Source organism: Lycium ferocissimum, chromosome 1, assembly GCF_029784015.1.
Source record: "Lycium ferocissimum isolate CSIRO_LF1 chromosome 1, AGI_CSIRO_Lferr_CH_V1, whole genome shotgun sequence".
Lineage (NCBI taxonomy): Eukaryota > Viridiplantae > Streptophyta > Magnoliopsida > Solanales > Solanaceae > Lycium > Lycium ferocissimum.
In genome coordinates this window covers 29949582-29963365 of record NC_081342.1, presented here as the reverse complement: position 1 = coordinate 29963365, position 13784 = coordinate 29949582, and the positions used below count along the sequence as shown (strand labels likewise).

At 38.0% G+C, this 13784-nt stretch overlaps 1 protein-coding gene and 1 non-coding gene across 2 annotated transcripts; both read left to right on the top strand.

Moving 5' to 3' along the window:
• Positions 1 to 3083: 3083 nt before the first annotated feature.
• On the top strand, positions 3084 to 3189 carry LOC132031646 (small nucleolar RNA R71). Its single transcript, XR_009408323.1, has one exon. It is a non-coding gene; the product is annotated as a small nucleolar RNA R71 (small nucleolar RNA).
• A 7587-nt stretch (positions 3190 to 10776) lies between these two features.
• Positions 10777 to 11956, top strand: LOC132029778 (LOB domain-containing protein 12-like). The gene is made up of 2 exons (XM_059419135.1): positions 10777 to 11001; positions 11350 to 11956. Exons 1-2 carry the CDS (start codon positions 10843 to 10845, stop codon positions 11623 to 11625), a joined length of 435 nt encoding a protein of 144 aa, XP_059275118.1. The 5' UTR covers positions 10777 to 10842; the 3' UTR covers positions 11626 to 11956.
• Positions 11957 to 13784: the final 1828 nt, after the last annotated feature.

Genomic DNA, 13784 nt, shown 5'->3' with positions numbered 1-13784 from the left:
GGTTAAACCCCAAAACCCGGGCCCCAAAACTTCTAAATTAAAAAAAATAAAGTAGCTCTTGCTGTCACCATTGAATTCACCCGCCCTTTGAGCTTTTTTTGCTAGCATATTAAATGGGGGCTGATTTTTAATCCCCTCCGTCCAAGAACATCCCAATAGAAAAAACCACTGCTACACATCAACTCAAATGGCGAGACCAATCGGGGAACAATAATAGGACCCGGGTTAAGCGCCCCTTCAATTTCAAATGCCTTGGGGCACTCTCTCAAAACTGGGCTTAGCCCCTTTTTTAAAAAGGTTTTGCACTGGGATTCCCCCTTTTTGGAAAGTCTTTAAAAAGCGTCGAAAAGAAAGGCACCCCCAAAGAAACTTTGGACCCCTTTCAAGAGATAGGGGGGAAGCCAAAAACATCAAGTTTAGCTTTATCAACCTCAATCCATTTTTGGGGAAGTTTTTGGAAGAGGAAAACCCCTTTCCTTCCCTAAAATGGCTTTCTCCCAATCAAGACAAGATTGGTCTTAACATTCTTCGCCACGCAACCCAAATGGTCAAGACATTCTCAAAGAATTTTCAATCAAAAAACATCCATGAAGACCTCTAAAATTTTAAAACCATATTAAGAAAATCAGTATACCCTTTTTAAAAGGGTGGGGCTTACAAAGAAAAATGGCACCCTGTGGAAAGAAACGCCCCTGGGGCTCGTGGTTGATTTTTCCCCCCCGGTCTCCAAGAGAAATTTTTTAATTTGGTTGTACCCGGATCATTTCCCGGTAATCCAGGGGACACGCCTCCGACCGCCCTTTGTGGGAATTAATTTTCCTTAGCTTAGGCACCCCCGTGATGCCTCCCCTTCGGAACACTTGGATAGGCTCCCACTTTCTACCCGGAAAGGATAAAAAACCCCCGGGCATCTCCCCTTTAAATCTTTTTCTTAACCCCCTTTTTGTAGGGGTTCCAATCTTTTTTGATGTTAACCTCGGTGTTTTATTTTTAAAAATAAATTTTTGGCCCCAAAACCCCGAAGAAAACCCCCCGAATGTCCGAAGCCCCCAACGCTCTTTATCCCTCTCGAATTCCAACAACAAGTTTGCCTCTCTTCAAATGGGGACATAAATTCCGGGTGGATTATTAACCCCCCAGAACCATACCTCAAAGGGAAGGGAAAGGGCGCAACCCCAAGAAAGGCCCTCAAATATGGTGTTGTGGAGGTGTTTTCTATTTTCAAGATCAAGTTCAACCCGATGGTAAGAATGAACCCCAACCCCTAAAAGAAACTCCCTTCCCCCCAAAACCCTTTATCATCGGGGTCAAAATTCAAAAGAATGGATGCTGGTATAAACCTTTCCTTCATTTTAAATTCAAAAAACTTCATCTACCTCTCAATGGGAACAAAAACCCAAAAATGCTTTCGAAAGATTGTGAAACCATCCCCTCTAAAAACCGGAAAGAAACCCTTTTCATTGACTCAAAACTTGATTTCTTTTTTTGGGAAACCCAAAAGGGATTTTTCCCGTAGCAAAAAAGGTTTTCCCCAAAAGATTAAACCCCTTAACAAACAATCGGGATTACAAATTAAAGGAAAAATTCCCCAAAACTCCCGGCCCAATAGTTTTTGGTTTTTAACATGGGCGTGGGGTGGTCTGGGGCTTTCCCAAAAACCCCAATTGCTTATAGATAACGGGGCCCCAAGGTTTATACTCCCCGTTTCACATAAAGCGCAAAAAAATCTCGACCAACAAAAACGGGGGAAATAAAAAGCCCCGCCCCCTTTCTTCCTTCGAAAGGGAGGGATAAAATTTAAACCCAACTCGAGGTGGGACCCCCGGGTTTCATGTTGATAGGCCACTTCTTAGTCAACATCTCCCAAATATTTGGAAAACTCGCATCTTTTAAAAAGGCATCAAGAAAAGGGATGTTCGGGGAAAAAACCGTTCCCCCATAAAAACCCTCAAATTTTTAAAAGATTTTTTTGGCCTTTTTTCCAACCTCGGGGGAAAAGGAGGTGGGTTTTTTAAAATATTTGAGTCAAAGGAGAAGAGCCCTTTAATTTGACTTGCTAATGTCATTTTTTCCCTCCCTTTTTTTAGGGGTTTCGGAACGTCTCAACCCTTTTTTAAAAGGGGAACCTCCGTGGGAAATTTCTTCAAAAATTTGTTGGCATATTAGATTTTCCCCTTCTTTTTTTTCAAAGCCTTTTCGAGTTTTCCCCCTTCTTTTCGCCCTTTTTGGGTTTTACCCCCCTTCCGAAAACATATACTGGTCTACACCCCCCCATTTTTTAGATTTGGAATAGTGTCCTTAAAGCCCTTTCCCCTTTGAGGGGGGGTTTTTTCCTTCGGAAATATCTCGCCCCGGAACTCGAGCTTTGAAAGGAACCGGTGGAGATCCCACTTTTTTATGCCCCCCTTGGGTGTTCTGGCTTTGTCTTGGTTGGCTCCCCCTTTTCAACTGCTCTCCCAAACCCCCTTCCCCTTAAAAATTGGGGACCCCCGGGGGGAAATAGGGATTCGGGCTACACTGTTCCAGGTTATTGTTATTGTTGTAATTTCCCCCAATAGGGCCGCACATAGTTGTTGTTGTATTACTTTGTCCTGTTGAGTTCTTCGTTGATTTTGTGTCGATTTGATAGCCTGTTTTTAATAGTCTGTATGGTAACACCATGATAGTTGTTAACATAGTTAGCATCCTCATACTGCATAGGAAGCCCCTCTTGATATGGACCCTCTTGAACTTGGTACATTCCTTTGGGCATTCCCAAAACTTCTTTAACAATATTAACCTTCTTCGCTTCCTTTTCATCAAGTCTCTTAGTCAGCAAAGAAATATTGGTTGCTATCTGAGCTAGCGTCTGTTGAGTTTCTTGGTTCTCCTTCACAATGTTATGGATCATTAAAGCTCCATAGGATACACTGTCAGTACCACCCGAATGCCATGCTTGATTGTGAGTAGTAAGCTTATCAAGCAACTGAGTGATTCGGGCATAAGTCTTGTCCATAAAACACCCACTAACTGCATTGTTTGCGACTACTTGTGTCAACAGATCTAACCCTCTGTAGAACTTCTCCATCAAAATATTTTCTGGAAAACCATGATTGGGAGACTTCTGCAAATATTCCTTGAATCTCTCCTAAGCTTTAAATAGTTGTTCCCCCGGAAGCTGTTTGAAATCATATATCTTGTCACGAATCTCAACTTTCTTGTTTGGCGAAAACCACTTCTTAAGAAAAACAGCAACAAGCTCTCCCCACATATGAATAGTGTTGTGGGGCAGCTTCTCAAACCAAACTCTTGCTTTACCGGCTAAAGAGTATTTGAAAACTCGTAGCCGAATAGCATCATCTGGAAAAGCATTATGCATATGTTGGGCACACAGACCCACGAAGTTCTTCAAATGTTGGTGAGGGTCATCATCGGTAGAGTTTCAAAAATATCCCTCAAGTTTGAGCAGTTGGTAAATAGTGGAGTCAATCTTCCAGTTTGCAGCATTAATCCTTGGTGTAACAATAGCAGAGGCATATTCCACGTTGTCTAACACATCCGCAAAAACATTCTCCATCTCCACTTCCACTGGTAGGTCTTGCACTTGCACATTCCTATTACCAACTACTCCACGTCCTCCTCTCTTATTCTTGAACACCTGGTTCACAGTAAGCAACAGGCAAGGTGTGATGGGATAGAAAAAGACTTTAAGTAAAGTACAAACTCTTTAGTAATTTTAAAATCGTATTCCCCGGCAACAGCTCCAAAATTTGATAAGCTCAAATTACACCTATTAAATGATGTAAAGCGGAAGCGGTCTAGTTTTGTATTCCGTTGAGTTTGTAGAAAGTTGGTTGTTTATTAACTAATTGCTTTGGATTGTAATATATGGTAAAAGAAACCAAGGTTGTGTCCCCTATTAGATAAGTTGTACGCTATGGTGATTGATTATGATATACTTCTAATGGATCGTTGTATGAATGCACTTAACCTTTAATGTAATCCCTAATACTTTCCAATAGTTAAGGACTTTTTCTCTTTATGATTTTCCCAAATATAAAAGAGTGTATATGAAGAACAGTTAATATTGTGCCATGTATATTCCTCTTATCCCTAAGTGAATTTATCAAACGAAGGTTAATGCCCCGAGTTCTTGTTATTTATCCCTACCAAATCCTACTCATTTTCCCAAGTTAAGCAAAGTTTATGGCTTAAATCAATGTTTGCAACCATCAATTATGAATGAAAAACAAGGAATAAATAAACCCTAACAATCCATTATGCATATATCAATCTCAATTCCCAATCACATAACACCCATCCTGGGGTTCACAACCTTAGTAGAGAAATTAGCCACCCATAACGAAGAGAGAATGACAAAATATAATAGAAGTCATAATGCTTACGATTGATTGAAATTAGAATAAAGTAATTGCAATTGTCTTATCTTGTTCTCTAAAAAGCTTCAAAAACTATCAAGTATTCAATCTTTAGAAGAATAGTATTGATATCAGACCAAGAATAGTCTACAAAAATCCTATATCAAGTATTAATAATGGTCCAAGTCGTGGAAAATAAGTTGATAAAATTACCCCCGTCGGATCATTATACGGACCGTAAATATTATACGGTCCATAAATATTATACGGTCCGTAAATCTCTTGCTCTTATCCGTAAAATTGATGCCTGTTCTCGGAATCTACGTCCATCATTCACGGACCATAAATGCTTTACGGTCCATATATCTTGACTGTGAATTCAGTCTTCAGACATGGACTCGCTGTTGTTGATCTACGGTGGGAATTTATGGACTGTAATTATTCTACGTTTCGTAATTTTCTGCCGTCAATTCTTTCTTCCCTGCGCTATGATTGTTTCTGTAACTGATATTACCAATCATTGACGGGCCATAAATAATATACGGACCGTCTTTTTCCTCCATAAAATTCCATTTTCAGTTACTTCCACTTTTTGCACATCTTTTTTCTGCTCTTTTTACTAAATTCCCCAACTTTCGCCATAAACACACTGAATACCTGCACCATGACAAAACACATCAAAAGACCCAATGTTGCTTGAAAAATAAGTAAAACTCGCTGTAAAAAAGAATCAAATGTACTGAAATTACGCGACACATTAGCGCACCTGAGGGTTGCTGAGGATCGAGAGGATGCGTTGATGGACTTTCTTTCCGAAATGTTTCAGTGACGTAGTCGTGCAACCAAATTGATTCCTCCTTCTGACGTTTACCCCGACCCAATTGTTCTTCCGTTGGTATTTCGTCCACCAGACATCTTCCGTCCGTACTTTTTTCGCATTTTATTTTTCTGGACTGTTATCTGTCCGCTCCAATTTTGGCTGTTACGTGGGTTCTTTCTCCTATGTCAGTACTTCGTCCATCCGAGTTTCATTCATCTTACATTATCAGTCTGTCCCTCTTCGAAGTCATGTTGGTTTCTTTCTTCCTCTGTTTCGTCCAAGTTCACTTCTATATGTTGTCGATTAAGTTACCTGATCCTACAGCAAAGGGGAACTTAGTCTTGTGGAAATCCACATCTCTGGATACTAAATATTCATCGTTCTCTAAGTCATACAACCTCCAGTCCTTTTGTCTATAGGGGTATCCCAGGAAGACATACCTACGACTACGACTCCGACTCTCAAACTTGTCCCTCATTCTTCCCTTTGTATGTGCATAGCATAGTGACCCTAGCATCCTTAAGTGGTAATAATGGGGTGCTTTCCTTGTACAAAACTTCATAGGGGGTTTTCCCATACAAAACCGAAGATGGTGTTCTATTAATCAAATACCCAACAGTCAAAACATATTCTCCCCAGAATCTAATTAGAAAATGACCCTGAAATATTATTGCTCGCGCCCTATTAAGAATGTGATAGTGTTTTCTTTCGACTCTTCCATTCTGCTGCGGTGTCCTTGTATAAGGTGTTTGGAAAAGAATTTCAGGTTCAAAGAAGTAAGTCTTCATACATGTGAACTCAGTTTCGTTATCACTTCTAACAATCTTTACCTTCTTACCAGACTGCCTATCTACCAAGGCGAAGATATTTTTCAAGCTTTGGGACACTTCTTTCTTATCGATTAAAAGAAAAATCCACACAGCTCGCGAAAGATCCTCCACAATAGTAAAAAAAAAAAAAAATACGAAGCACCACAAAAGGAAAGGGTTCTATATGGTCCACATAAGTCACAATGAATCATATCAAAAATATCCGAAGCTATATTATCACTTAAAGGAAAAACACTTCTTGTTTGCTTTGCCCTTTGGCATACATCACATTCTTTATCTAATCTAATACTACTCTCTTTTAGGCCTAATGCCGTAATAGACTTCGTAACTTGTGTTGAAGGATGACCTAACCGTTTATGCCATGATCGAACCAATCGACTGCCTCTGCCCTCATAGCTCGTATCCGCGGCATATTCCGAAAATAATAAAGTCCGCCTCGATGCTCACCCATTTCAAGTATCTTCCTCGTGGTAGGGTCCTACATAACACACATAATTTTGTTAAATTTAAGTCACAATCTAAATGATCAATAAGTTGTGATACAAAAATTAAATTGCATGTTAGATACGGAACGTAAAGGACATCCTTCAACCAAATCCTATTATTTAGCTTGGTTGTTCCTTCTCTCGTGACCACCGAGCTATTTTCACCTGGAAGCCCAATCGAACACTCAGGAATATCCCGTTGATCACTCAGTTCCTCCGGATTACCAGTCACATGGTTCGTAGCTCCGGAGTCAATGATCCAGGATGAGGTTTCAGTCTTACCGTCCATCTTGCCATTTGGGTTTATTCCTGTAGGAATTTGACAAGTGAATCGCTGTCTTCCGGATCTCTTAGCTCAAATTGTGAGGTCCTGTGCCGCCTATGTTGACCGGTCCCATCTCCGCCTGAGCTCCTTCCTTGGTAACTAGGATGTTTGCCCGATAGTTGCCTCTTCCACAACTGGATCCCGGTCCACCCCTTTGTGTTGTTGCTATCCTCTTCCTATTCCTCCGATTTCTTCATCTTCTTTTTGATTTGCTGGCCACCAATCTGGATAGCCAATGAGTCGAAAACAACAGTCCACAACTTGTTCGGATCTCTTACAATGTGTGCAGAATGCACCATCATTTTTCCCTTCACTTTGGTCATGATGAGGGTTTCTCTCTTGGACGGCAAAAGCCATGGTTTCACTCTGGTCCTCCATTTTTCGTGTGATTTCTCTCACACGCTCTTCTTGTACCAGCTTCAAATAGACCTTGTTTAATGATGGCAACGGTTCTTGGGCCAATATGCTTGACCTCACCATTCCATTCATTGTTTCATCCAATCCCATGAGGAAAAGATTCACTTTTTCTTCTTCTATTTTGGTTTCTAGGGTCGTCCCTAGATTGCACGTGCACTTACCACACTTGCAAGTTGGAATCTATTCGTAGTTTTCCAATTCCTCCCACAACTTAGTGAGTTTTCCATAGTAACCCACTAAATGGTCCTTCCCTTCTGGTTGCACTCTGCGCGTTCCGCTTTTAGTTGTTGCATCCGAGGGCCGTTGATAACGGCGAACCGTTCTCGGATGCTCGTCTACAATTCTTCTGCTTCCTTTTTATGTGACATCATTGAGCAAACCGTTGGTTCTATAGTATTGCGAATCCATGACACCAATAGTGAGTTTATAGTCTACCAATCTTCCAAGTCTGGTGACTCTTCATCCGGCTTCTTGATCATACCGTCAACGAAGCCAAATTTCTTCCTCGCTCTTAGGGTTGTCCTTATGGATCTAGTCCATTCTTCATAATTTTCATCCTTCAATTGGACTTGTGTCACCACAATTCCTTTGGTTATCATTCGACGAAATGTCATAAGGCGAGGTTGTTTTTCTTTGGGTTTTGTTTTCTTCACCGTCGATTCTTTTGTTTTTATCGCTGGTTTCTCCGTTACCTGCCATTGTTTTAGGGTTTTGTGTTCTTCCTAACGTGGCTCTGATACCATGTTAAATCAAGATAGGGACGAGAATTTAGAAAGACAAGAATAATAGGGAAATTATTTCTGCTTTTCATTTATCATAATGACCTTATTTATAAGTAAGGTTCTCCTTGCCCTAGTCTAATGAAATAACCTTATTCCGATAGAACTACAAATCCTATATTATCATAATTACAAATTCAGCATAAATAGACCAAACCTATTACAATTAGACTAGAATAGGGTTCCCACCGACGTAGGGATTCACCAACTTAACTGACGTGACCGGCCAACAAACTGGTCCGGTCACACCCGGTCTCAATATTGGTTGGCTACCTGAACTTTCACCCTGTTGGTGAAGGTTCAAATCCCCACCTTGTAATCCCCTTCCCCTACCCCATGCAAACAAAAAAAAAAAAAAAAAAAAAAAAAAAAGAAGGTTCATGACCTTATGCAAATTAATCAGAGTGTCTGTCGTTGTTAATTAGAAAAACTGCAAGAAGTAATTAGTCTAAAGAAAGTGTAACTAAAGAGTTCACGTGTAGAAGCCAAACGAGTCTTATCGTTTGGGCTGGGGGCATCTTTCCAACTTATTTGTCTGCCAAAACTAGCATTGTGAAGGGGTTCTATTTCCCCCTTTTTATATCTTTGATTTACCAAACAAAAAATGTAATGTTATTCGCTTTTCTTTCCTTTTGGTGTGGCACTATGCTTTTTAATAGGCGTTTGGACATGCGATTTGAAATCATGATTTGAAATTATGAGAAAAAATCAGTGTTTGGACATGCGATTTGAAATCATGATTTGAAACTATGAGATAAAATCAGTGTTTGGACACGCGATTTCATCTCATTGTTTCAAACCAAGGGATGAAATCTCAAATTATCCGAAAGGGCATGATTTGAGATTTCAAACCATGTGCAAAAACCCATCAACTGATCAATGTCCCTACGCGCGACTAGTTATTCATATGAATATATTAACAGTACAAGTTTCCCGTTGTAATCAATGATTAATGAAATAATGCAAACGAGTTGAATAGACAGGTTAATTATTACTTTTGTTGAACCCCTGTATATTAGTTATCACCAAGCCTTTTTAGGCCTCTATAAAATGAGGAATATTTATTTAGTTTTATTGGGGGCTGGAATTGGTAGACTTTGCTGTAGAGGAATTCGTTTGACTAACGTGCTTCCTAGACCTATTAAAAGGAACAAAAGAAAAGAAAAGAGAAGTCAATTTGTAGATGCTCAAGGTGGAGTTCAATATTGGAAGTCCTCTTACCCGAAATGCTATCTTATGGTTTCTTGAAAAAAGAGAATTACGCAGGCTTTAAAAAATAGTTTACCCCCGAATCTTTAAAAATAATTATATATACCCTTCAATTATATCATCTTTCGAATAATTTTTTTAAAATCTCAAATCCAACCAAGGGATAATGGGTTGGGTTATCACTGGAAAAAAAAAAAATGGGGCGGTTGGGTTATTTTAGTGGGTAAAAAATTATTTGAGGGGAAAATAATTTTGAAGGGCTAATGATGGCACATTGCGCATCATCAAAATTTCCTTCAAAATTATTTTCCCCTCAAATAATTTTTTACCAACTAAAATAACCCAACCTTTTCCGTTGTTTCTTTCCTTTCCATTTTTTTTTTTCCAACCAAGGGATAATGGGTGGGTCCATATCACTTTCCAAGTGTCTAAACTGGAAAAAAAATGGAGTAGTCGAATTAGAAGGATTATTTTAGTGGGTAAAAAATTATTTGAGCAAGGGAAAATAATTTTTAATGTTTATGGATTTGTTTGCAGGATGATCTTAGAAGTGATATGATTGTGTAAATATTTTTCTCATTACTAATATGTAGAATTTAAACATAAGGGTATAATTATTAAATTGTTTAATTATAGCAGTGAGGGAAAGAGCCATAGGCTTAGGACACCACACTAGATAATCCCTGCTAGGGGTGGCAAAAGTATAGTCGGAAGATGAATAGCACATATTTAACACGGTTAAAAAAGTTCGGATAATATGGATATCCATATTTCCAAAGCTTTTCAAAGATGTTCCGTTGTTTCTTTCCTTTCGTCATTTTGGCTCACTTTTGTTGCCACCTCAAATAGAGTCCCAAAATAATTATGTCTAATGTTATCACCTTTTTTCTCTAATTAACTAATAAATCGGGGGTTGGCGGTTGGTGGGCGGGAGAGGGGGGTGTTCAAGTGTCTAAACTTTATCAACAAGAATGGAGTAGTCGAATTAGAAGGATGCACATTGACAGCATAAGTAAGATTTTCTGCATAATTAATACTAATAGTTTACATCTATGATAGCAAGTCAATTATCATCTTTTACTAGGTTATCAATTAATGTTTATGGATTTGTTTGCATCAATTATCTTAGAAGTGATATGATTGTGTAAATATTTTTCTCGCTACTAATATGTAGAATTTAAATTCTAATTAAAATTATTATTATTAAATTGTTTAATTAATACAGTTTTTGGAGTGAGGGAAGAGCCATAGGCTTAGGACACCACACTAGACTAACAGCAGTCCTAGCTAGCTTGATTTTGTTTATCCTTTTTAACGTTCTGCCACATGATTTGGGGGTCAGCTTTTCTCAAAATTCAATGATAACTCTAAAAGTCCTTTCTCATCTGAGATACTATATATTATATAATTAAACTAATCACATCTACTATTTCATGTATTTTAATTCATGCGAACACTTTTCAATTTTAAAATAGGATTAGTATTGAACGCGGTTAGCTGTCCTAGCTATAAATATATACATACAATTGAGTTCCATTCTCCATAATTAACTTAGTCAGTTAGTCCTATACTCATTTACTCTTTCTAAACACTAGTCCTATAACACAGAAATAATAAAGATGGGTGCAGGAAACTCTCCATGCGCTTCATGCAAGCTGCTGAGACGCCGTTGCGCCAAGGATTGCGTATTTTCTCCTTACTTCCCTTCTGATAATCCTCACAAATTTGCCATTGTTCATAAGGTCTTTGGTGCCAGCAATATCAGCAAAATGTTACAGGTCTCTCTTTCTTCCAACAGTACAATATATTTTAACATATATTGTAACAAGTGAACTGCATTATTTTACTGTAGTCATCTTTAAGTTGAATAGGAGCCTCGATATAACTGGTAAAGTTGTTGCCGTGTGACCTCCTGATCACAGATTTAAGCCGTGAAAACAGCCTCTTGCAGAAATGCAGGGTAAGGCTGGTACAATAGACCCTTGTGGTCCGGCCCTTCCCTAAACCCCGCGAGCTTAGTGCACCCGACTGCCCTTTTTAGTCATCTTTAAGTTAATTTGATACTGTAAAATAAAATTATTTGGACCGTCAGTGGATAGCGTAGTTAAACTAGTACCGTTTTGCAGGAGCTTCCGGTGCATCAAAGGGGAGATGCAGTGAGCAGTCTAGTATATGAAGCAAATGCAAGGATGAAGGATCCTGTATATGGATGTGTTGGTGCCATATCCTACTTGCAGAACCAGGTCTCCCAGCTGCAAATGCAACTTGCATTGGCTCAAGCTGAGATCCTTTGCATCCAAATGCAATCACAAGATCAACCAACAGCTTTGACCTCACCATTACATGAATTAGTAGCAGATGACAAGTCATTCTTCTTCTCAGACAACCTCAATTACTTTTGACTCTAGCTCCCACAAATGTAATTCAGGAATTTCTCAAGAGGGAGACTTTCTTTGGACATAATCAAAGGCATGGTTAATTTTGTTTTCAGTACCACTTAGAATTAATTTACCCCATTGTACTTCTCTTTTTTCCCCACTTGTTTTCTCATGAGGAATATTAGAGAATGGAGGGTTTTGTTTTGTTTCTTCTACAAATATCATGTGAGGCGATAGTATGAACAAGGTGATGTATTATAGTTGAATTAAAGAACAGATTTAATTTGTCTGCTGACTTGATAATTAAGTCAACCTTGCATGTGGGAGGTGAAATATAAACTATATGAGATAACAGTTATTCCTAAACATTATTCTTATTACTATGTCAGACTTGATTATTCAACCAATTGTGCAATGGGGAAGGGCGGTGCCCACACATGATCAGAGATAAGAGATAAAAATTGAACTTTCCTCAGTTCATTCCCTTCTAAGCATCAGCAAAGTGAACACAAATAATTTTTACCAGAACATGGTTATTTTTTTATTTTTTTATTTGTACACAAGCTTAATGTTTATACCAACAAGCACTTAATTAGGGGTCGATCGTTTGGTTCGAAGATAAGTTATCTTTGGAACTAATATAATGTTGGGATTACTTATGCTGGCATTATTTCATAGGAATGTTTTGGTTTGTTGTATTAAAAATAACATGCATTACATAATTTTTAAATAGTATTGAATATGGTATATAAGTATAAGAATAGTGCTTGTATTGTTAATGTCATTGTTTATTATGTATAAAAATAAAATAATGAATAGGGTGTATAAGTAATACAGGTATTAATTAGTTGTACTAGACTTAAATTTGCAGCCCAACATTATACTAAAATTTTATATCAGTATTCTTCTACCTAATACACCCTACGAAACGACTTAGGATAAGCAAAATTAGTAGATTAGAGCCCCCCCCCCCCCCCCCCCCCCCAAGCCCGTTTTGACTCTCGGCCGAGTGTGAAAAAAGAAAAAATCATTTGACTAAAGCCTCTTCCTGATTTGAATGTAGTAATTTGGAGGAACATGAATTGGTTACCATTTTTCCTCATTGCTTTAAAATATTACTTACTAGTTACAAGTCATGGTCTTGGGAATGCATGTAATTAAACTCACAAAAGAGAATAAGCTTTCATTGTAATTGTATATCTCACCTAATGAACTGTTCATTTGTAAAATTAGGATTAATTGTTCGACAATAGCAGTGGTAAATGTCGACAACATTTTATTACAAGAAAAAAAAAAAACTTACCCGCCCACACATGTACACACATCATATGTTATATATATATGGGTTTTGATATATATGGGTTTTGCTACCTACAACATGAAGGTTGTAGGTTAGCATTGTACCCACTTTTTATTTGCCCAAAATATCCCTACTTCTTTGATAACTTTAGTTTAAGTAATTTAACAACAATCCTCCTTCTCCAAACACTTTCAGATCTTTTTCTCTCTTCCTCTTCAAACATCGGATCAATTATTTTGATGGAAATGGATGATCTTTGAGCTGATACCTTCCAGAATTTTCAATTTTAAAATATTAAGTGAAATAGTCACTCCTCTTTCTCTGTGATGCACGATTAGAGTGTGTTTGTGAATCACTTTGTGCTTGCATTTGTATTTCTTTTTTATTTCAATATGTTTTTTAGTTTTATTGAAAAATTGGTGATGGGTATATGTAAATAGCATAAGTATTTCTTTTGGCAGGTGTGTAAGATTAGAAAAATAATTTCTATGTGACAAACTTATTAATTTTTACATTCACTCTAGGTTGCAATGTTAGAAGGAAAACAAAGAGAATTAGTGTTAGGAGGAATATGAAATTAAGCAAAAATCTATTGGGTTTGAGGGGGCAATGGGTGAAAATGGAAAGAACCCAATAAATCTGTAAATCTGAAGGTTGTAGGTTAGCAAAACTCTCTCTCTCTCTCTCTCTCTCTCTCTCTCTCTCTATATATATATATATATATATATATATATATATATGCCTTGCTTAAACTGCCATGCATTTTCCAAATGGCTAATCAAGAATTATAGAAAAAGAATGGGAAAAGGGTTAAATTTGCCCTCCAACTGTTGTTTATAGTTTAGATTTGCGCTGTTAAAGTTTTGGTTCATATTTGCCTCCC